The sequence below is a fragment of the Agelaius tricolor genome, unplaced genomic scaffold (genome assembly GCF_023055355.1).
Source record: "Agelaius tricolor isolate 1412-34295 unplaced genomic scaffold, bAgeTri1.0.p SCAF_10, whole genome shotgun sequence".
Classification (NCBI taxonomy): domain Eukaryota; kingdom Metazoa; phylum Chordata; class Aves; order Passeriformes; family Icteridae; genus Agelaius; species Agelaius tricolor.
Genome location: NW_027269270.1, coordinates 36,273,717 through 36,298,302, shown reverse-complemented (window position 1 = coordinate 36,298,302; position 24,586 = coordinate 36,273,717). Strand labels below are relative to the sequence as shown.

The following is a 24,586-nucleotide window of genomic DNA, read 5'->3' as shown; positions in this document are numbered from 1 at the left end:
ATGACCTATCACTTTCAAGGGTCAGGGTTGTTGCATTAGAACTTCTTTATTTCAGAGCCTAGAGGTCATATAGTCCTTGTGTTTAAATTAATCATGCCTCCTGTATCTCTTCAGCTTCAGTCGTTTTGAGATCTAATGTGGATGGCTTTATTGCAGAAGGACAAATGCTTCATAATTGAAAGAAGCATTTTTGATAGTGTGTGATAGTCTTCATAGATCTTTTTATTAGGACGTGGTAGTGTGTGAATAAGAGTAAGACCTCTTCATATGACTTATGACTGGATGTTTGTATCTTGTAGCCACGTATCTTTAAAACTGAGGAAAATGGAAGAAAAAATAAGGCCATGTGTTTTATGCCTTCAGCTTTCAAAGGCTCTTACACCTGTGTATATGACATAGCACTCCACTGCTAAGTTAACAAGCACCTAAGTTAATTTCCATAAAGACAGTTTATGGAAATTCTTTTGCTTTCAGTTAGTTACCTAGTTCATTATGTCCAGTATCTTGATAGTATTCCTGAGCTGTATAGAGACCGTTTGATACAACTTGCTCCAGGGATGCTTAAGTCCATATTCTGACATGTAATTACTTTTCTCTATGTTTTCAGTGGTCTTTTATGCCACTTTAAAAAGTGGCATAAAAGAAGTTAAACTTTCTTTTGGACTTTTTTGATGTTGGGATGGCTGTTGTAACTATAGAATGACTGAATGGCTTCCTTACATCCCCCAGATGAAATAAATTACAAATTGCTTCCATTTATTCCCTGAGAGTTGTGAGCAGTTTTTGTATACTAGAGTAAGTAATTATTTGCCCTTTCCTTTTCATGGAATTAGGGTTTTGTAGTGTTAATTAAAAAAAAAAAGGTGGAAAAACACTCATGCCCACCCAAGCAAGCACCATGTAATGTGTGACCCCCCTCTCTCACCTGCTTCTGCAAAAAAAAAGCCAACCCTACCAAACAGGTCCACAAACATTTGTTCCCTATTGTTTTGTATTAGGTTTTGGTATGACTTTGGAGCTTATCAACAATAATACTAACTTGATAGTACCATATGGTCACAATGTGTTATTTGTATTAATTCAATGAAAAAAAAAATCTGTAAAATGAGAACAGTACAAAAAATTAGTGCGCTGTATTCTAGTTTCAATAGTTTCGGGGTGATTTCAAAACATAGGTTTAATACTTTTGGAGCTAGGGGTGCAAATAGATTGCTTTTTATCTATGAAGTATAGGACAGCCTATAACCTGCAAAACCAAAATATGATATTGGTATAATGAGAGAAAAATGTCTTTTAAAACACCTTTGTAATTTTTAATTTTTTATGGTCACCTCAGAGGAGTAGAATAAATAATTCCATTCTGTATTAATCTCTTTTTCAGTAAAATGTTTTATGTACCTGTTATATATACAGCATACTTTAACGTACTGTCACTGAGCTTGCTGGTTTGTTTTAATTTTTTTCATAATGTTCTTGCATGTTCAGGCAAAGAAAATACACCTGTATTCATGTAATGATGCTAAATTCTGTCCTGTTTAATCATTAGATAAATAGAGAGGCTATTTTTCTGTTAAATTCTTGTATTAAGGGGTGTGCAACTTGAGCTATGAAAGTATAGTTTGTTCCAAGTGACAGCCAGTTTTTATTAGATGTTCCTGCAGTTTTACAGAGGAAATAAAACTCCTTTGTTTCTATAGTACCCGTTGATTTTTCATTCAAGGGTACATTCGCAATGCTGATAGAAGCTATGCAATTAGAATCTGCATTTAGTAGTAAGCAGAGAAAGAAATTTTGTAAAATAATAAGCGTTGTACATACAGTGTTCAAATATTTTGCAGTATTGCTGTACTCGAAGCACTGAAACCAAGAGGATAGAGTACTTGAAAGGTCGAAAAATGAGAGAACAAATGATGCAAAAAGAAAATGACACTGAGGTCTTGGTTTAATACAAATGTATTCCAGGTTGATGGCTGATTTCATTAGCAAATCTCATTGTTATGCAATGTCTGTTCTTCTGCAGCAAAATGAATATTGTATTCTCAGAGTGTCTGTGTGTGTATATGTACTTTGATGATAGATAAAGAATATATTTATTGTTGTTCCGAGCTTTAAAAACTTCTGAAATATAGTTTCAAAATAATTTATTTTCAAATTTCCAATAATGTGGTAAATTAATGGTTATTTTAATGGAAAATAGCAGTTTAACTCTACTTCTATGTGCATTTCTCTACCTATGTGATCTTTTCTCCAAAATCTTATTAAATAGCAGTTAATACTGAATTTATCCCCCCCAAATACATATGTAAAGAAAATATGTAAAGAAAATCAAGAATATTGGTTTCTGTAATGCTTTTCAAAATGGATGATAGTAATGTATGCAAGACATGGAAATAAACCTTAACTTGGTGTCAAATCTCATAAAACTCAAATGACTAAATTTTAATAGATTATATTGAAAAATGCTAGCAAAACTTTATGGTAAGATATATCAACTTTATTATGAAATTACATTATTTGGTACATAGGACAGTGTGTTCCTTGACATCCTGATATGGTTTAGTTTCGGGTTTTTTTAGTTTGTTTTTTTCCAAGTTGCTAGTTAAAACCATTTAGTAATGCTAAGAATGAAAAGGAGTACATGAGAAAGCTTTGATACAGGAAAATGAAAATGTATTGAAATTCAGGTTTTTTTCTGTGCTCTTTGAGTATTTATTCCATGTATATATATTTTGTGGGGTTGAAATCTAGTGGCAGATCTTTGCAATGCCACTAAGTGAGTGATAGTTTGGGATTTTTTGTAGTTCTGTGATGAGTTTTAGGTAACGAGCTGGCATCAAGAATGATTTTGGGCACTAAGGTAATGCAAAGAATATGCTAGTTTTCTGGGGTTTTGTGTGGCTTCTTATGTGAACTGAAACAATTCGGTTTTGGTAGAGGTGTATAGGAAGAGTAGAATATGGCTCTTTCTGAGTAATGTTCACTGGTAGCTACTGTGTTCATTTCAAATGCAGGATCCTGTTTCAGGATCAAATTGACAGGTGCAGTGTTCATGCATTTTATAAACAATTCAATGAGGACCAAAGGGCCTTTAAAATAAAGCCAAATCGTGAGCAATATGACTTAAAAATGTGACTGGGCTATGTAGGAGGTAGAGCAAAGGGAGGATTGTTGCCTCTCTTCTCCTTGGGAAATAACACCTCTTTCCCTTGGCTTTGTTAAGGGATATAACCACTGTAAGGATGCAGATTCCTTACTGTCAGCTGATGTGTTTTAACGACTGGTTGATGTAGTTGTTTTTGGTGGTGAGAAACTATTTGAAGTAAGGTAATCTGTCCCTTGTGATGCATCTTTGTTTCCAGTTTGGGGACCAAACTTTAGACCAATCCAATGAGTACTAGTGGTACTCAGTGTAAGAGCAGAACTCAAGAGTGGGCTCCGTACAGTAGCATATGTAGGGAAAAAATGCTACTGAGTCTTGTAAATGTTGTCAGAGTCTGAATTTACAGGGATGCAAGTAGGACTTGCTTTGGTGTGCCATTGCATGAAGGTCTCTGAGGAGTAAATGGTGATTGAGGCTTCTGTTTCAGGCTGAATGAGGGGGAGAAAGTCGGTTGTTGGGCCTATCCTTTGTGGACACTTCTGTCCTCCTGCCAATCTTTTGTAGTTTACTTGGAGGTCACTTCTATTAGCTTGTTAGATTTTTCTTGAATAAAAAGATTATTTAGAATCACTGTTATTCCTTAAGTAATGAATTATCCCTTTTGTGTCCTCCTTATTGGTCCATGCAGTTAGTATCAGAGTATTCCAGATAAAATAGCTAGAAGCAAAAGGTAGACTTAATACTGCATCTGAAACTTTTATAAATAAGCATGTTGAATTAATAAACTGCAGGAAGTTTATGCTCTCCAACACCATTGATGCAGGTTGTGTTCACAGATGACGCTGGATTCAGGTATTGGGCCTGTATTCATAAATGTTTGCTATTTTGAGCAAGTATTTCTGGTATGAACATGTGGTTTTTGCAACAATTTTGAAATTGGATCAAGTTATGATGCAAAATGTAGATCTCTGGCTTTGTTAGCATTCACTGCAGGTTCCATAGGGATTACATGTTCTTCTCAACTGTGTGTAAGCAACATTTATGACTTAACTGCTTTTATATTTCTTTATCACAGGGTAAACTGAGACGTTCTAAATCAACATCTGTGGAATTGAGCTACCTCAATGAATATAGGTAGTTCTAGACTGAAATCTAGTAGGTGAAGTTTTCACGATTTTGTAATTTCTTTATGACCATAGATTTAATTTCCATGAGCAGTGTTTGAAATCTCAGTGGAGGAGCCCTTCAATATTTTACTTAATGTTATCATATGTATTGTTCTGTAAAGATTTTAATTTTTTCATTTGATATAGTTTACCTAAGCATACCCATAGCTAGAGTTGTATTCAGTACCCATATTTATACTTAGAATTTGCTGTATAGAAAGTGATACTCTTAAGAAAAGGAAATCTTTCACGAAGACAGTAACTCCACATCTTGAGGCCATGCCATTTCATGAGGGCAGGGGATGATAAGTATTTGAGATACAGCTGGAGTAGTTCATTTATTATATCATATTAGGTCAGTTTTATAAACGTGTAATTTTTTTTGTGAAGCTGAGGTGTTTGACCACCAGTGTTTTGGTCGCCTGTAAAACTTCTGTCTGAGAACAATTGCTGAATCTTTGTTACTCTCTTGCTGACTAACATGGAGGCAGTGGGTTGTAGTTCAGTATATTTAGCTTCTCTGATGGCTACAGTGATAGAAACAAAATCTGTGCTTTCAGTGCTTCACTGACTGTTACTGGACTAAGGTCTGATTGAGCCTTGGGTTCAGAAAATAAGTACGGACCTTCTGTTTTGCTGCTTCCAGTGGCATGTTTTTGTTTCTCTCTCCTTCATTGCTCTGTCAGTAAACAGCTGTTCCACACTAAGTATTTTTCACATTATGAGCAATATGGATTGAAACAATTTTAGAAAAATCATCATTTATGAGCTATTACTTTAACACGTAGAACTATTCTATGTGATTGTCCTGGAGTCATACAACAACCAAATTAATCGTAGCTGTATTTTAGCATGCAAATTTCTGATATTAGCAGATTGAGGATTCAGATCATGGTCTCCTAAATCTTGCAGTGAAAGCTTGTTTGCAGTGATACTAGTACCAAACTACCCCAAGTAAACACAATATATATTGCTTTTTAAAACTATTTTAAGACTACTGTGAAGAGTGCTGCTGATAGTCTTTGTTTTTGCAAAGACTTTTTTCATTTGATGGTTTGGAATTCTACTGTTCTCTTCAGAAAACTTGCACATGGTTTGACAGAACTACTTTTTTGTAAGACAGGAAACAAAAAATCGTGTGAATGAAATGCTGAAGTTTTGGTGTAGTTTAACTTAAGGCAATGAGTTAATATGCAAGTGTCTGATGAGGAAATTGTGGCTGCACTAGTTAGGTCTGTAACAATCACAGCCTGCAAAATTCTTCTTGGTGTGTTGTTTTAATTGTAGAGATCCCTCTTAATGTATCTTTGGGAGATTGTGAGGACAGAATCATTCCTTCATTGGCAAAGGCTGCATTTTCACTGTCAGTGTTTGCTGATACAGATGAACCCCTTCATATTTCTTGATCTTTCCAGTAATGCTTTCTGTATTTTTTATGGGTTTCCTCTTTTTCTTTCGTGATTGTGAAAAATGGCTGCCATGTATTTCTAACATTGTTATTAGAAACTTTTGTGTTTCTTGATTTGTTTTTTCAGACATGTTACTTTGGTGTGTTCCCCAGGTTGTCTTTGATGCTGCTGGATTTCTGAGAGAGGAAGAATTCCTTGGTTGACCCACTGCCCCCCAGCCCCTAGTATCTTTGCATCTCTCTACTGCCATACAAATGATTTTTCTTGGATTACATGTTGTGGTTCAGGCGCTTGTGCTGTTATTTTTGGTCACTGTAACAGTTTCACTTGTATAAACAGATTGTCTAATAAGTTAACTATATTGATCTCTTGCAGAAATTCTGTATTCTGTTTTTGGACCAAATACTTTATTCTAGTTGCTTAGGAGAAGTGAGCTTTTAATTCTATTAGTCAAAGGGTTTTTTTGGGTGGGGAGTGTTCTTATTTATTTGTTGGTGGTTGCTTTTTTTTTTTTTTCCCTTTTAATTTTCATAGTAACCTAGGACCCTCTTCAGTTCCACCATGAAAATACAGTTTTTAAACTGAAGCTTGTGGAAATTAGTTTTTGGAATGATTATAGGTAGGGGACAACCTGTAATCTCTTCTCACTGAGTCACTGCCATATATTTAGTCCATATGCGATTATTTGATTTGTAGAGGAAAAGTTTTTGGCAGTTTCAAGAAAAGCAATTTGAATTTTTTTTCTTCTAAAATTGTGTTAATTAATTTTTATGATTTCTGCATATTGTTAGTAGATTTAATTGTGCTTAAATTCGCATGCAGTGATTAGAGTTTGTTTTTCTTAGTTTCAGATTTTTCCAGGGTTGTTTCAGGGTATAGTTTCATAGCACTTTTACATACCAAAAACAACTTGGGGAGCAGTTTGTTTTGGAGAGAGAGAGTCTGTGTGTGTGTGTGTGTGTGTGTACATATGCATAATTTACATAAAAATAGCGATATTTTCCTTGGGCTTGGTATAAACGAGAAAATGCAGCCTGGCACTGATGCTTATGTGACACTGTGGGAAAACTTTCCTTTATGGTTCAGTTGGTTTTATGTTTTTCTTCTACCTTTTCCCTTCATGTAATTAAAGTACAGATAAAGCTGCATACTTTTCCTGAGCTGGTTTTGGTCTGTGAGCAGCTGTGTTACTGGTGATCCAAGTGCTCCACCTGCCTTTCAGTTTGTTTACCAGGAAATCAAGATGTGTAAACTGCAGGAAGCGCTGTTTGACCCTCTCCGACAGTATCTCATTACAATAATTGCTAATCTCTGAATAAGACAGCCATGTTTTGTGTGTAACACAGAGGGAGCTTGTGGTAGATTTTAGATGCTTCCTTAAATACAGCTTTGTCAATGCTTGCTTGGATTTCATTTTCAGGATAGCTTTTGACAATAGGCATCTGGCGACCTTTGGGCTCAGCAAACTCGGACATGATAGCATGTGTGCTTTCTTCCTTCTTGACTGAAAAAGAAAGCAAACAACAAAAACCTCCAAGACCAAACCCTCGGCTTGTTTTGGAGTGCTGTCACTGCTCTGCAGCGACAGGATAATGGCTACTTCCTGATTAAACCCCTCTCCACAGTAAGCTGTTTGTGTTCTTTATCTATTCTCCTGTAATGCCAAGTGTTCAGTGCTTTTCTTCTGTGCTTCCTTCCCCTCCTTCCCCCCCCCTCCGCCCCTCCTGGCCTTCCCTGGGTTAATAGTTTGAAATGTTTATAGATTGAAGAATGCAAAAAGAATGTATAGAATAGCAAATTTTTTTTTTTAATTCTGAGACAACTGCTGCTTCTTGTAATGCTTATCTGGCAGTAGTGATGAGCAAAAATTCTGATTTTCATGAGCTTAAAAAACCCCAAACCATTGAAGTCTATTTAGGTTTCAGCAAACTAGTATTAACTTTATGAAAAATTCTGATGAATACTCACTGGACAAATGCAGTGACATAGAATGTGTGTTTCACGCAAATTCTAAAGTATTGCTGTTTTCATAATATTTTTATCACTTCCAGAACTGTTTTCCTGTCTAAGAAACTTAGTCTTCAAATAAAGCAAAACAGCCATTTTGTCAACCTTTCTTATATGATCATGTGAGTGCTGTTTCTATCTTTATTAGAGTTAATGTGTTATTTTTACTTTAAGTAATTTCTTGGCTCTTGCTGCTGAGGACCAGGTGAGTGTGAGCTATCACTCAGTACCCGGGTGTGGTCTTATTTTTCTCAAGACTATCAGTCTAACAGATTTCTTGTTGTCAAACAATGGTTACAGAGTGTTTGTGATCTTACCTGGCTTTCTACATGGGTCTACAATTATTTTATTCTTCTTAAGGTTGGTCTTGTGTTGCGCTAGTATAAATGGCATAGCATTTGCAGTAGTGCTGTATGTACCATGATGAATGTTACTGGCATCCTATAGTACATAGTACCAATTTGTGTTCTTGGTCATTTTGTGGAAGCTTAGAAAAGGGCTAAATTAAATTTTGCAGTTCTGATTTAAATTAATAATACAATAATATTGTGTTCTTGGTACCAAAGACTTTTTTCTCCTTTTATAAATTAGATTATGAAAAACCTTTTAATGAATTTCTAAGCAAAATAATTGTTGCTCTTCAAAAGTCCATTTTTCTATTATTGTATTTTACATGCAATTAAAAGGATATATAATTTCATTTAGTAACACAATATATCCACTATGTTAACAGAAACTGGAACCAAAAATGAAACATGGAGAAAAAATATGATTCAGTTAAAAGAAAGAGATGTTTTTTATAATAGATGGGTAAAAAAGACATTGAATTAAACAGCTGTTATTAAAAAAACTTGTAAAGTACACAGCATATATGAGAAATCTGTTTTGTTCACTCTGTGAGAAAAATAAGTAGGTGAGGAACAGTGTTCCTTCAGCTTGAGGTAGAAAGAGGTTTTTGGACATACTTGACCTATTAGTTCACATGAGTTGTTAGCTATAGAGAAAAGGGTGTGGACAACGGAGTGGCTAGAGCATGTAGATACAGGTCTATTTTAAGGAGAACAAGGCAGGAAAAATGCCATGGGGAAGAAAGGAAGAGGGATTCAACGTATATTACTTTTTTAAAGGGTTCTCATCTTGTGGGGTGGTGAAGACCTGGTATTTGGAAGCCATTGATTTGAACTGTTTTTCCCCCAAATACTTGTGCTATATTCAGAGGATTGCTGAGGAATGAGTGCCATTCTCTCTGAAACTATGACCTTTTCATCTTGAGAACACTGACTGAAAGATAAAGGATTCACAGGATAGCCATAGGTTTTGTACAAATGCTGCCTCCCTTACAAGCCCTTTAATACTTGTATTTAATTTGGAAGCCCAGTGACCCGGAGTACTATCCTATCCTAATGTCTCTTACAAAACAAGAGTCTGTTGATTTTTTTTAACAAAATACTGAATTGCTGCTGTTAATAGATAAAATTTATATAGTATGATATTCCAGATAATTTCAGTAGTGCTTAATATTGACTATGTCTATGAAATGTCCTAGTCTGGGGACCAGCGAAACGTATATATTGTCTTCCAGCAGACGTCCTTGCTGTCCAGCCATCTTCTTGTACCCCTGCTCTGTTCTTTCCAATGTCCTACAATCTGGGTGTTTTGAAAAGGTTTCCCTTGCTATTTGTAATCTTTTTGCATATTCTACCTCTGAAGACACTCTTAAAGCTTGGTGCCTCACAGCTGACGTTGTTGGCTCAAGCTTCAGCTTAATTTACAGAACTTACTCCTGCAGAGCAGGTAGAACAGCCCTGATGGGAGCTGGGGGAGCTGCATTGCCCGGGCTGCCTGGGGGAAGGGAAGTGTGGGAGGCAGCAGTGGCCAAAGGATACAGGTGTTGTTGCTGTGCAGGGAAGGGCAGATGCTAGCCCTGGCTCCAGCACAGGTCCCCATGGAGCTCTTCAATTGAGAGCTGGCTAGCAGGAGTTGGGTCTGCTTAGGCTTCTTGCTCCCACACCCCATAAGACAGCCCCAGCTTTATCTGTCAGATATGACCATCATTGAATGCTTGCCTTTGCAGAGTGCCTTCAAATTTTTAAAGAATGGCTCATTTACAATGTGTATCACTGTTAATCTTTAAAGGGTTTTCAAGCTTTGCAAGAAAACAACACATGGTGTACAGCAAAAGTGGACTCATGTGCTTTAACCAGTGTTCTTTAATCATGTAGGAAAATGTAATGTTTAGCATGTGGCTTTGTTAGAGCTTAATATCTAGATATAGTACTTTTGTTTCGATGATGGAAGTATGGATGGCCTATTATCTTCTTTCTTTCCAGTTTATAGAAATAAAATTGTGATCTGTCAGTTTTTTTGTGTCTAGGCACTTATTTCAGGTTTGTAAATAACATCAAGATGGCAGATTTGCATCTGCTTGGTTTGTAAAAATAGTGTTGTGAATGGACTCAGCCAGAATGGTCTTCTGACACAGTAATACCTGCTGTGGGTTCTGTTAAAGCTTAATTTTATTTCTTTGTGTCTTAAGTGCCCATTATTTTTCCTTCTAGTTACTCTGTTTACCTATACTTTAGTGGACTCTGTTGTTGTTTTCTGGGGGTTTTGTTTTGCTCAAATGTCTCAGGTTTAAAAAAAATCATCATATCTTTCCAACTGGAAGAAACAATGTACAAATAACCTAAGAAAGATATTTTGGAAAAGGGAATGGATGCCAGTGATGAAGCTGACTCAAAACAGTGGCTGTTATGGCATGTAACACTTCCTTCAAGAGCTGGTTCTGGGATTCCAAAGAACCATGAGAGTGTGACTGCATGAAAATGTGGAAACCGTGTATGTGTGTCTCAGCCAATTAGTGGGAACTATTACATTCCTTCAAGATGACACCACAAGATGCTTTTAGAAGTTCAAAACTGAGGAATTAGCATTCCTCAGTGATAAGTTTTTTAGTCAAGGTGCCAGAACTCAGTCACTGATGTGAGAGGCTGATAGACTTCTTCTCTCTCCCATGGGCTAAAACAAGTTTTCGCTGGCATTGGAGAACCTAATGTACAATTTAGATGTTTGGGTTTTTGTCTTTTGCTTAAACATAAAATGATATTAGTGTTAGAATAATCAGACTGAAGTTTGATGCTATTCTAAAACAAAATCAGGACCCATTGCAAAGCCTAAGGCTGGTACAGGAACACAATGAAAATATTTGTTTCTCCTGAATGCTTTCCTGAAACTCTGACTTGGTATCCATAATTCATTTCTCATCAGAGTATGCTGGTGGTCATAGTTTTTAGCAGTGTTTGAAGGACTAGAATAATAACTTAAATTGTTAGAATGAAAAACTCCCAACAAACAAAAAAACCCCAAAAAATCTCTAGACCATTTGTTAGGAATGGTCCATTTGCCTACCATCCTTGCCCTGGCCTACTTGTTAGAGTATATGTGGTCTGTAAGTTCAGGACTTCAGGGTAAAAGAACCCTTTTTTCAGCATCTTGTTTTTTACTGGGCAGTACCCATGGACTTGTTCTGAACTCGTTATTTTGACACACATGGCTTTCATACACCCAAACAGATATTAGATTTGTAGTTATTCTTTCCCTAAAATAATTTTCCTTTAGATCATATTTTTAAAGATGAACTGAATTTTTCTCTATGTAGTAATTTCTTTATGTTATTTTTCCTAGCATAAAGCAAAATAATACCAAGTAGGAAAACCATATTGTTTGTTGTGACTCCTTTTGAAAGTTCTTATACATATATATATTAGAGACAATACTTTAGGCTCCACAAAGTTAGGTGTTGGTTTAATGCCTTCTGTTATTATTTGGCGAAGTTAGGCAAGATTCAAATATAGAAGTACTATAAAAAGCATGTTTGGCACAAGCACTGTTGAATTTTAATGATGCTTAGACAAGCCTGTGGCAGCTTTTGCTGTCAGAGGTTCAGCAGGGCACTCCCCCTCGGTAGATGTTTTCTCCAGCTCTGATAGTGCCTGTAATTGGAGCTAAGCCTCAATCTTGAGCTTGAGATCAAGTCTGGCTTTTGAACTATGGGAAGAGGTGTACTATATAATGGCTAAACAGGAGCTAAGTTTCTGAGTGGCAGAAAACCACCTCAAAAGCAGAAAATTTGCCTCTGACGGATTAAAATTCAGATTTCGAAAAAGCACAGAAAAGAAAGGCATTGACATCAGCTGTCCCGGTTGTTTTACTGATTTTTGAACTACTGTTGCATAGGATTTATATTCTTAGGGTTTCTGTTCTTAGGGTGGGTCAGAACCACCCTAAGCAAGAATTTCTGCTATGTATTTAAAAAATGTTGTATTGATTATCAGTATGCAAAGATTGAATAATACTTTATAATTTTAAAGGCATAGAGGTAGTTGTAGATAGTTTGCTCAGTGCCCTCACAAACTAGAATCTGGTGCAAATGAACCCCAAGTTATTGAAGTCTCATAATGAGAACATTAAAAAAAAAGATATGTGGGGAATGGAAGAGTGGGCTTTTACATTGAAACTGGAAACATGTATTTAAGTTGAACGGTTAGGCATGAAAATAAAAACTGATATTCATCCCAAGACAGTATAAAATATTGCAGTGATCCATTTGTTTGTTGGTTTGGGTTTTTTTTTTAGGAACAGAAGGATTTGTAAAACCTCATTTCTGAAATGATAAATCCTTTGTTTTGGTTTAATGACACAATCTGGTGAGTTTCCCTCTTTGGGGCATTTACCAAACCGATGCCAGAGAATCTTTGCTGTTGAATGTTCTTCAGATGCTATTATTTTAGCCTCTGCAGTTATGACAAGAGTCTAGACTTTGCATCAATTTTATGTGGCACCACTATTTATTTGCTGTTTGGAGTCTGCTTAGAAGCATTGGAATACAGGTGTGTGGTGCCATCATCTCCACTTCATGAGCGGAATGTCCATAAGCCTTAATGTCTGCACAGAGTTGCACTGTACAATTGCCACCCTGATATCTGCATCCTGACTGCTCCTCTTCTTGAACTGGATGAATTGCACAGTTTTTCTGTTGGTAAAAGTAACTTACAGGATGGTTCCTTTCTTGTCATCTGAAATTTGCTGTACTGTAAGAAGTGGCTTGGGCAGCTGCTTTTGTAGGGTGAGCATTCCTGACTGAAAGTGTGTTCATCTGTGTAAGAAGCTAATCCCACCCATCTACTTCTGTGTTTTGAGGGTGACGGTGTTAGCTTCTCCTTTCCAAACCCAGCATAGAAGTGAAAATAAGTGAAGGGATGTGTGTTCTTAATAAAAGTGGTAACTGCTAAACATGGATGTATAAAGTTGATAACCTCATACAGAATAACAGATAATGCAGATAGATTTTATTTTAGGAGGGTAGGCTTAGATTAGATGTTAGGAAGAAATTGAGGGTGGTAAGGCACTGGCACAGATTGGCCAGAGCGATTGTGATCTCCCCACCCCTGGCACTGTTAAAAGCCAGGTTGGATGGATCTGTGGGCAGCCTCATCCAGTGGAAGGTGTCCCTTGCCTGGGGTGATGTGTGTATGTGTAATGAAATGAGCTTTTAAAGTCCCTTCCAACCCAAACCATCCTATGATTCTGTTTATATATTGGTTTAAACCAGACTCTTAGTTTGTTACTCTGGATTTGAAACATTTAAGGAGGCTTGGGTCACTTCAACATTAAGTACCTCTCCGTGGTGCTGTGTTGCCCCATGGATACTTATTATGGCTGTACACTTTTTGTGGTACAGATTGGATAGGCTAGATTTTTTGCCCAGCATTATGCAGCTTTCAGAAATATATTCTGAGGTTTGTCCCGAAGTGAGGCTTATGAAGGATTGTAGTTTAACCTGACCTGTGTGCCCCTCCTCCCTCCATGGAATGTAAACTAAGTGAATTATAATGCCCTCTGTCATTTGTAACTATTCTTTCTTTACCATGATCATGAAAATTACAAAATGTGCGAGTGCAGAAATACTCAAAGTTATGTTTATTTCTAGTGGAAAGCAACACAGTTACTTGTTTATTGAGCTTAAGAGTTGGGTCTGCTTTGAAGTGGCTTTTAGTAAGTCACCTGATGTGGGTAAAGACAGTTAAAACAAATATATATGGAATTGTAATCTCTGTGTGATTTTAGGAATGTTTTCACTGTTGTGGATTCTAATGTGATAAACAATGAGTTGTCACATCACCGTTTGAATATGGGTGATGTGAGTCAGGGGAAGGCTATAAAGCCCATTTAGAACATATCACAGGAACGTACAGTCTGCCTCACACAGTATAACTGGCAATAAGGTATTAATTATGCATTGATGCATAAAAGTGTCTTTGTGTGATATCTTTGAAACACAAGCCAATCATGCTTTTGATTGACAAAAAAAAAAGATTTTATTGTGGTTGTTGATTCAATAAAAGAAGTTTTGTTATGGTGGCTTTTTTTCCCCGAGAATTTTACATAAAGTACTTAGTGCAAATTATTGAAAGTGACATAATTGCAGTGACATTCTGCAAAATTTGCAATATGTAGCAGTTAACTTGGCTTTTCTGGTTTGTACAATATTTGAGACAGTGGATCTCACTAAGTATATAGGCACTTTTATTTGAGTTTAAAAATCTCAATGTGTAAAACATCATAGCAGTAGTAGACTGTGTGTTGGAAGGTTTGTGACGAGGCCTTGTCGGCAGAGCACGGAGCATCAGTGGGAGCCTCTGGTGTCCATAGTCTGTCTGTAAGGAGCTTCACCCATTCCTGTGGGTACCTCACTTCCTTCTCACCTGAGGTTTGGTCAGTGTGCTTGCTTGTTTTGTGGGTGTTTTTTGTCACACCACTTGTTTTGAACCCATTCCTCCCTGGTTCTGTGGCCCTTGTGGAAGGTGTGGAATGCACAGGTACTGCTTGGCCTGCTGAGTCACCTCTGAGCTAGCACCCATGCTCTGCGTTTACCTTCTGAGCATGACCTTTTTGGGCACTGCATTTTGCATTTGTGATGTGCTGGACTGTGTGTTCTGGGACTCTGATGTGCTTCCCTTCATCACCTGCAATATTTCTGGCAGTGGAGCACTCATTGATACAAGAACTAGTGGCAGACTGACAATGTTATTATGACGCAGTGAAATACCTTGCTGTAAGGCAAGAGAACACAGTATTGTGGGACTCTTCTATAGTTTGGGATCATAAAGTTGTTACAAATTTCACTTGGTCGTTGAGAAAAACTGAAGCGTATTTTTACCCAACTTTTTTTTCACTGTGTTAGAGGTAATAATTGAAACAAGGAAGCAGTACATGGGAATGTAGAAGTTAAATTGGAATTTGGAGATGAGTTTAGTGTTTAGATGTCTTCAAAACATACTTCATAGTATTCACACATTCCTGCTAACATTGATAGGATAAGAGTAGGAAAAGGGTTTTTCTTCTGCATTAGGGTACATTTCCATGAAGGTTTTGAGCATAGAATAGGTAGGTAATTGACTGTAAAGAAATTTCAACCTGATATATTTGAAAACTATTTGACTGTTGTTTCCTTCAGTAAATCTTTTTTTTTTTTTAGTATTTCTATTTTTACTAAACATTAGTAATTTTTTCCCCCCAAAATACAACATTTTTCCTGTGTAAAGCTTCACATACTTCCCTTCTTCATTCCTTTTTACTAAGAGATTACTTTCTGTTTTCATTGGGTTAAGTTGCATTAATGATGATTATTCACCATGGGAAATTCTGGGAAAATATCTGGAGTTTCAGGCAAAGCATTGAGAGGAACTGACATAAATCACTACACCAGGAAAATTTTAAAAAGTAATTTTCTTCTTAGTTTTACTTAATGATTTTTCTTTTACAAATATGAGAGATTAATAATCAGTCATGGCAGTTCATAACTATTGACTGACAAAATAACTCCAATGAACCAAATGTCTCACTTATACTTGAGGTTAAAAAGGATATGGATCTGCTGTAACTGGTATGGACTTTTTAGTCACAGAATGCATTAGGTCTATAGTGTAATTATTGCTGATCCTGTCTAATGACTGTTTTGGGGATTATCTCTTTTGGAGTTAGCCATCTGCTGTGGTTAGAGTAATTAAACATAATTAAGGGTTAACTTAGTTTGAAATCAAAACTATGTATGTCTCTAGGAGAAGAATGTAAATTTCTTCCATTCAAAATAATTCTGAAATCCCAATATCTCATTTCTCTATTAAAGACATTAAACAAGCAGCTAAAATAAAGTTTGAAAAAGCACCCTCTCAAAAAGACTTCTCGGACCCCTGCAAACTGAAATAAAAGGAGCAGGGTGGGAGTGAGAGAGAGAGGAGAGCCTTAAAAGGGCAGCTTATTACTGTTCTCCCAGTTCTTATTTGATCAAACAGATGGCCTATGTTAGTTAAAAGCTTGCGAGTATAGCTATATTTACTTTTCTGTATTTAAAAAGTATTGATTTGCCAAGGATGTCTTCTTATTTATGACTCAAGCATGGATTGCTTGTAGGTGGTTCTTAACTATGCTTATTTATAAAATACTTTAGATGTTCACATCTGAGAAACTCCAGGCCTGTCAGCCTGACCTCAGTGCCCAGGAAGGTTATGGAATAGATCATCTTGGGTGCGGTCACACGGCGGCACATGCAGGAAACCAGGGGAGCAGGCCCCGCCAGCAGGGCTTTAGGAAAGACAGGTTCTGTCTGACCAACCTGGTCTCCTTTTATAACCAGGTGACCTGACTAGTGAATTAGGGGAAGGCTGTGGATGTGTCTGCCTGGACTTCAGCAAAGCCTTTGATCCTGTCTCTCACAACATTCTCCTGGAGAAACAGGCAGCTCGTGGCTTGGACAGCTGTACTCTTTGCTGGGTTAAGATCTGGCCTCCCCCCAACTGGTTCGGGAAAGACTTTCCTCAGAGACAAGAGGAAAAAACCTGTTTATTTAGCAGGCAAAGCACTCCCCAGCACAAAAAATGAACAATACCAGATGACAAAACTCATTTGCTGCTCTGAAGAGACGACAAATTCAGAAAGTCTCTCTGGTGGGTAGTTGCTCTGTTATCAGTCCCTCCGGCACTGGGAAAGGCTGCAGAGAAGGCCCCAGCAGGCTGCAAAGTGTGAGCTCTTGGTGTTTCCTTGGGTTCCTTGGGTCTGGAGCAGGTCCAAATGGTTCCAAGAAAAGGGAAAGAAAAACAGTCCAGGGAAAGCTCCGACTGTCTCAGCTAGCTTAACTAACTAACTAAAAAGCAAAAGGAGCATGGGGTCCTGCCCCATCCGTGCCCAGACATCAACAGTGTTCCCGCAGACTGTGGAAGAGGAGTCCAGTCTCTGATAACAAAAATCTGCACTTCTTCTCCCTGCCTTCTCTCTCAGCCAGTCTTGGGGACACAAAATATAATATCCAGCATAAACAGAACACATGGCTGGGGATACAAGCATCATAACATCACCCTAGGACATTGATTCATGATAAATTGGCCTGTAAAGAGTAAAAGCAGTGAAATCTTTAGGTGCTGTTGAGGGTGGAGTGGCTGTTTGCAGTTGGTACAGAGGGTAGGCAATTCTGTATGACAGACTGTACCTCCCATGTTAGCAGTTTTCACTTTCCCAAAGTAGTATGCTTTGTTCTGCTAGCCTGCAAAGCCTGGAGACTTTCCTCATGCACAGAAATTGCAATGTATAAAAACTGTTAGTGACAAGGAATGAACAATTTAGTTGAAATGGGTACAGTGTATCTTCACAGTATTTTGTGTTTCTCCATTGATTTTGCTTTTGTATTTGCTGTGGCTTTTTAAATTTCATTTTTACTGTCTGAGACAACCAAGGATCTACTTTCTGGAGAGGCAGGTAACAGGTTTTATGCTATCTTTCAAATGTGCATTTGTGAAGTCACTGTTTAATACAGCTTTGGATCAGAAGTGCTGTTTAACATAGCAGTTTTCTAAGTTGTTTAAAATAGAATTTAGAAGAGTGTGTCTTTCTTATGTACTTGGCATTCTGTTTTACAAAATCTCATTCTCGCTGGGAATGAGATTTTATAAGTTGTTTGATTTAGGTTCAGTGCTTACCCCTCAGGTTTCAGGTGTAAATCTGAGAAAGGGTATTGCCTGTGTCCATGAGGGAGACTCCATGACAGGAACAAGTTTCTTGGAAGTTTCCCAGTTAGGAGTTCAATGTGCTTAGTCTCATGGCATTTTTAATAGGACAGGGACTTTGGAATTTTTTCTCCACCTTATTTATACTGTGATCTTGACTCACCATCATCTGCTGCTCTGGCAGATTGAGTCAGACAGTCTGTTGATGCTGCTACCACTGTGAAAAGACATCATTGGCTTGGCTGCACTTCTTAAGTATTTGAGAAACTACTTTACAGAATATGCTGAGTTGGAAGGGACCCACAAGTCTGTCCCCAGGAGCCACACGATGTCCCTGAGTATTGTCCAAACACTTTTTCTAGTGTTTTTAATAATAATGTTACTGTCTGTTTCTCTTAAAATACACATGCTTGCTCCATGAGATAAGTCTGGTGGCTTTGGATTTAGACAATTCATGGCACAGATAAATGTCTTATTTTGTATGAAAAGCTCACCAGGAAACAACACCACCACCACCACCAAAAACTCCTAGCAACTTACAGGAGTTCTTGTACTCATATTATCTCACCGTAATTGCTGGGTTTTTTCTTAAATTAGGAGTCTAGATATGGACATTTTGGCATGCAATACCGGTTCTTTAAAGTTGGCTGTCAGAGAGCAGCAAAGAGCAGGGCTGTTCTGCAAGGAGGGGTAAGCTGGCAGTTGAGGATTACACAGGCAGGGCTTTTGCCTTCTCCAGCACAATGCTGGTCACACGGTTAGACAGAATAGTGGAATCTGTCATGCCCAGCATCCATCTGGTTGCCTGATGAGAAGTAGCAGAAAATGGGAGCTGATGCCATCCTAGAGAGCAGGTAGAACATGTGATGTAGCCAAGACGCAGGGGCACAGGCAGGCTGCAAGAGTGGTGGGCTGGCTCCGTCCAGCCTGAGCTGAAGTGGAGCTCCTGAGCACAGGGTGTGGTAGAGGCATTCAAGGTGAAATGTGATGTAACTCTGAACAGCAGTACCAAATTCCCACAGTTCTGCAGCGCTGCTGAGTTCCCTGACCGATGGGTGCTGTTAATGGGATGTACCTCTCATGTGAAGGTCTCATGGGAACCTCTTGAGAATTTAGTGCAGATCCTGAGACACAGTCAGCACAGACAGTCCCATAGTCCCTTGTGATTTCCCTTGCTGCCATAGAAGACAGATATTTATCTTCTCTCTTCCAGATATGGAGTCTGGAGAGCGGTTAACGTCATCATCAGTCTCCTCTACTACAGCTGCTTCCACTCCAGCATCTTCTACACCGTCGGTAACTTCAGAAGTATCGAAGGGTGGCCTTTCCTCTGGAGCCGCGACACTGAGCTCCACAATCAACACGTGTGGTAAAAATGACTCAAGTCTATATTGCAATGTAATTTTAGTGTTTGTCAGCGCTTGTAATTATTATTACAAGTCAAACGTAATAAGGTTGCACAGATGCATCCAAGAAAAATGTCTGAGGTTTTTGGTTTTGCCAAGTGGCATTCATTTGCTGTGAATACATTTTACATAGTACTTACTTACTGAAGGAATGAAATTGATTAAAAATTACTATTTAATATGTGGAAAAAAAATTCAGTTTGCAAGGCTGCCTTGAGAGTGAGGATCAAATAAAGGGTTCATCTAGCAAACTCTGCGCCACTTTCAGATTAAGTTGTAATAATCAGCTTCTTGAACGTACATCTTGTTCTCACCTTTTAAGCCCAGCCCATACTGTAGTTTTACATTTGGATGAGTAGTTTCTTCTAATGGAGCTTGAAATGGAAAAGATAAATTTCACAATGTCACAGTCTTGGGTAATCTTGACTAGAGTGAAATATCTTACCTTGAATCAGAAATATATATGGAAGATTTCTCCATGCAAGAATCTAATTTTTGTGATTGAAACTCCCATTTCAGCGGAACGATGCAAACGTCATCCACAGAACAAGAAACGGTAAACTCTTCCCTGCTGTTTCTCACTTAACTGTTCATAAACAGATCTTTTTTTGGAGAACATTGTTTCTGTTAGCCTGATTTTTGAATGATATATGGTAAATAGGAAGTTTTTTCAGCTTAAATTAATGGTAATCCCCTGTTTTCAGAAAAAAACTCTGTTCTTGCAGCAAAATGAGCAAAAGTATATTCTCCAAACTGATACAGCTTGATAATAAGTAATGAGTAGATTCCAAGTCCCCAGTATCATCCTGCATTTGTTTGTTTTGTATCTGCCCCAAGAACCTGAAACCAGAATGTCTCCAGACCTAGAGTTATGTCTCAACTATTTATTTTAATTTTTCTAAAATCAGCCAGAAAATTCTTAACTAAAACTCTTCTGGAATAAATAACGAAGTATTTCATTTTTCAGTACCCCACTAAAGACTCATCTCCAAAAGAATTTTTGGTCTATATTCATTAGCCCATGCCACTTGAAATGGGTTTCTTTGGTCGTTCCTAAAATGTAGCAGGAGTAAATTTCCATATGGCTATGAATGTATAGTCCTAACCTGAGCATTTCTGTGACTCATTTACCTCTCCTTGCTGCTTTTGCTGTGTGCAGATTACATCATGTAATTCTGTATCTACTGTTAAGGTTCTGTGCATTTATAGGGATATGTATTTGGTCTGCCAAAATACAGTAAGACTGAAGCAGATGAATAATGTAATAAAGGTACTAAACTGTCAGTTTTGTTCTTCATTAGGAAACACAGCTGGTTCTTTACTAAGGGCCTTTTAAACATTCTATTTTCATCTTTTATTTTTAAAAAAGTGTAATTTCTGTCTGGTAGCTAATAGTTAAAAAGACTGATAGTAATTACCAGCAGTCTTTTTTTTTTGATGGTCAGATTGTTTGCCTGGCTGCATCTGATGTTTAAGAACATATATAATTTTTCAAGGACACTTTGTCTTCCTAAAAGCAAGCTGGAATGTAGTTTACTATCAATACCATCAGTTTTATTTACGAGTACGTCTGTTTCTCTGCTGACGCAGTGCACTGTGGTTGCTGTTGTATCCACTCTGGAAAGGTTCCCGAAGTGTTGATGCTGCCAGCCAGCTGCGTGTCTTGAATTTACACGATACTCTGTAGCCAAGGTAGACTATATACTAGCCAGGTCTAAACTGCAGTGTTCTTCACTCTGTAATATTTTAAAAAACCCATCAATGTCTGTCAAACAGATAATTGAATTATCTTCAAATTTAAAAATGCATTTTTCTAGTATCTAATAAAATATTTTTTTTAAGAATAAGCAATTATTCTTACTAAGAGAAGGTAATGCATCTTAATGCATGAGATTAGAGAGGTTCTTTTTAGCCCAAAAAGATCTCTTTATTTTCTTTGCAGCAATCAGTAGTCTATTAAGTAGTCTCTGCAATAAAGTTGATTGCATACCGTGTCAGGTGCCCATGATACATGATGAGTTAGAACTGGAAGTCTTTATGCTTTGCCAGGGAGATTAAAATACAAGTAAATTATTTTGGCATATTCCCAGGTCAGAAAGACAAAGCACCTCTGTGAAACCATTGTGGAATATATCACATACTGTTAGTTTAATTGGTTAATTTGCACTAGTTCCTGAATAATTAAAACATTCTAATCAAGTAAACAGAGATTTTATTTGATTTCTTCTTATTCACCCATTGCTGAAAATAAGGTGCATTGGAAAAGTAAATTGCCTCTGGAAAGAGGTTTACATTCACCCTCATGAGAATGTTATCAACTTTGGAAGAATATAAATCAATAGCTTTTTCTCAAAATAAAACCATAATTCAGTGTTTTGTCTTTATGAAAAGCAATAATACTAGTGTGTGAAACCATTCTAAGCTGAACATTTAAGCTGTATTGTTTTGATGTTATCAGAGCTGGAAAGTCTTTAATTTTTATTTTTCAAGAAAGGGAAGCTCATTAACTTTTTAATAAATAACAAAACATTTTTTTTTCCCAGACCAGAAGCTGTTTTTGTTAGAGCAAAATTGTTCAGTCTTATTTGGAGTTCCCCATTTCTCCTTAATGAGATCCATAACAATTTTAAAATGGTGTACATAAATGCACAAGAGTTAGTAAGAGACCAGCATTGTTGAAATGTATTTTGCCCTTTGGAATAATGCTTTCAATCATTTATCTGTGCAGTGGTTAGTAGAATTTCAAAAACTGTGCTCAAAAATATTTAACCTATTTAAAACTAAGCCAAGAGTGCTAAGGAGTGAGATTTAATATGAAATTTACCTATGTGGAGCATGTGTAAAGTAAGTTAGTAACTTGAAGAGTGAACATTAAAATAGGAAAATTAAGGAAATACTATAATTAATTGGTAAGCAGACTGTTAGTATTTTCATGAGATAAGAAAGAGGGGAAATGTCATTACAGTTCAGTGTAGTGTTACAAGACTTCCACCATTTTTTGTTGGTGTTTTATTTCTTCCACATGCTTAAATGTGTATTTTAAAATGGATGGCTTCTCTTTCCTAGATACATTAGGTAATGGCTCAGATAGCACATTTAGTATGTCTTCTTTCAAGGCTGTTATAGTGTGTAGTATAGTGTACAGTTAGCTGCACTTTCTCTATGATGAAGAATGTTGATGAACAATCTCAAAGATTCTTTTGACTCGGAAACTCTTCAAATATTATGAAACTTTGCAATGCAGTGTTGCTCATCAGCATGATTGAGAATCACCACTGTGGTCTGTGAGAGAGAAGCATTGTGGAAGAAGATACACAACTGAGGTTTGGGTTGGTTATGGTTGTTTTTTGGGTCTTTTTTGTGATAATTTACAAAGTGATGTTAAAGCCATTTGAACTAAATTCAGCAAATGTAGACCTGAAACATGATGCTTTTAAACTCATGTCAGAAGCTTAAAGAAATACTCTACACATCACCTGCAATAGTTAGCATCAATGAAGTGACAATCCCTTCTTGTCTTGGAAGAAGGAAAAAACGGCACCTGAACCAGAAATGTGAAATCAGTAAGAGGAATTTCCCTGCACTGTCTATGTAGTATTCCCGTTATGTTGCCTTGTAGTTGCTACCTTGCAGTTGCTAATAAATGAAAAATCCTAGTGAATGCCCTTGTGTTCCTAACACCTAATAGGATGAGTTACTGCAGTCAGGAATTCATTCCAGAATTATTCCTTATATACACAAACACAGTAATAATGTTTAAAACATGTAGAGGGAGGAGCAGGATTAGTAAGTTAATGGTTTGTGTGTAGAACTCCACCAGAAGCATGGTCAGTGTGCCCTAGGCCTTTGTTGCTAACGGGAGTCTTCTGGAAGACAGGGAATGCTGGTCTTTCTTATGCTGTCCTTTTTTTGATGTGAATGGTCTTTATATTAAAGGATGGCACACATGAATTTAATGTTCTTTGGTGTCAGTCTTTTCCTGCTTTTTATCTCCATTAGGGACTACATTGTTCTTCTGGTTATGTATGCTTTTACAGTCTGAGAATTCCATTATTTGTTTTCTATACTTGTGTTCAGGCTATCTCTAAAGCTGAAGTTTAGTTCTGAAATTCCTATGAGATTTCCTCTACCAGGATTACAGAATTTCTAGGCCTTTGATTTTTGTCTGTCATCTTAGCTATTATATATTCTTATTTTGTCCTACCCTGTGAATACATGCTGACTTGCCTGCTCTCTTCTGTGCTGCCCTTCCCGAACCTTCCAGTGTGTAGCAGCTCAAATAACTTCTCTATTTACTTTTTTCTGGTCACTTCCTCTGTTCATTTTCCTTTTCACATATTTTCCTTGCTGTATTGACTTCAATATCCTTACTGTTTAAGGTAAGCACAGGTCTAACTATGCTTACATTTTGCATGTAATTTTTAGTCTGGTTCATCTAGCTTTAGTGCTCCCACTAGGACCACATTGCCACTCACTTCTCCCCTGCCTCTCACCACCACCCTTGCCCTTGAAGAGGGCTGGAGAGCAAAATTGGAGGCATAAAAAGCCAAGGTCACAGGTCGAGATAAGTACAATTTATGGAAACAGAGATGAGATAAGAAAACAAATATTAACATCAGCAGTACTGTCAGAGGATATAAGAAACAAACTATTCAAATGGAACCCCGCCCAACCCAACAATAGACAAGTACTGACTTCTGCCACTGGTGCGCCTGCTGGGAAGAGAGCCCTTCTCCCTGGAAGAGAGTCCCTTTCCCCTGCCAGCGATGTGAGATTTACTTGAATAAACTTTGGGTCCTGGCCATGCTCCGTCCCAATGACTGCAAAACTAACCCTGCCCTGGCTGGAACCAGGACACCTCTTCATCACGTCTGATCTTCATCTTGTCTTCCGACCTTCCAGTCTGAGAGATGGCGTGATGCATAGTGAAGTTAGAAGCAGGATCACCAGTTGATACTGGGGTATTTGAATAGGGTTGTTACAGGAAAAAAATAGAGGCAGTTTTTTTTGCAATGCAGTGTCAAACTCAAGCATAGAGACCTCTTGCAGTGGCTGTAGAGTTACCATTGGGTAGCTAGCAGTTCCTCTGTTTAATAGGTCTTCTCACGGGGAACAGCTTCAGATGTGGTTTTGTGGTGGAGGCCTCGGAGTATTGCAAGACTCAGATTGCAGAGGTGACTGAAAGCTGTTGTGTTACTTCTTAGTTCCAGTGTAGGAAGAGTGCTGAGATAATAATAAATGTTAAAGGGGGATATGTGAATACTGATTCAGTTTATAAGACTAGCAGTTTCACTTTGGGGTGATCAGTGTCATATAGCTTTCTAGTAAGTATTAATTTTCAGAATGTATTTAAATAAAACTGCATTGCAATCTTTATCAGCATGGCTTTAATGACTTAAGACCAGAGTTGCTTCAGGAAATGTATGTCATTGAGAAGTTC

General features: G+C 37.5%; 1 protein-coding gene across 14 annotated transcripts in view; it reads left to right on the top strand.

The window, feature by feature from the left end:
* BAZ2B (bromodomain adjacent to zinc finger domain 2B) overlaps nt 1-24,586 on the top strand; it is a 112,021-nt gene that overhangs the window by 32,923 nt on the left and 54,512 nt on the right. For 13 of the 14 annotated variants that reach the window (XM_071435565.1, XM_071435571.1, XM_071435564.1 and 10 more), the window contains exon 2: nt 18,954-19,109. In XM_071435565.1, coding sequence (XP_071291666.1) covers nt 18,956-19,109 — 154 coding nt within the window. In that variant the 5' untranslated portion in view covers nt 18,954-18,955. Of the gene's footprint in view, nt 1-6,975; nt 7,300-18,953; nt 19,110-24,586 lie in introns of those variants that run through there. The other variant, XM_071435559.1, reaches the window with a different exon arrangement.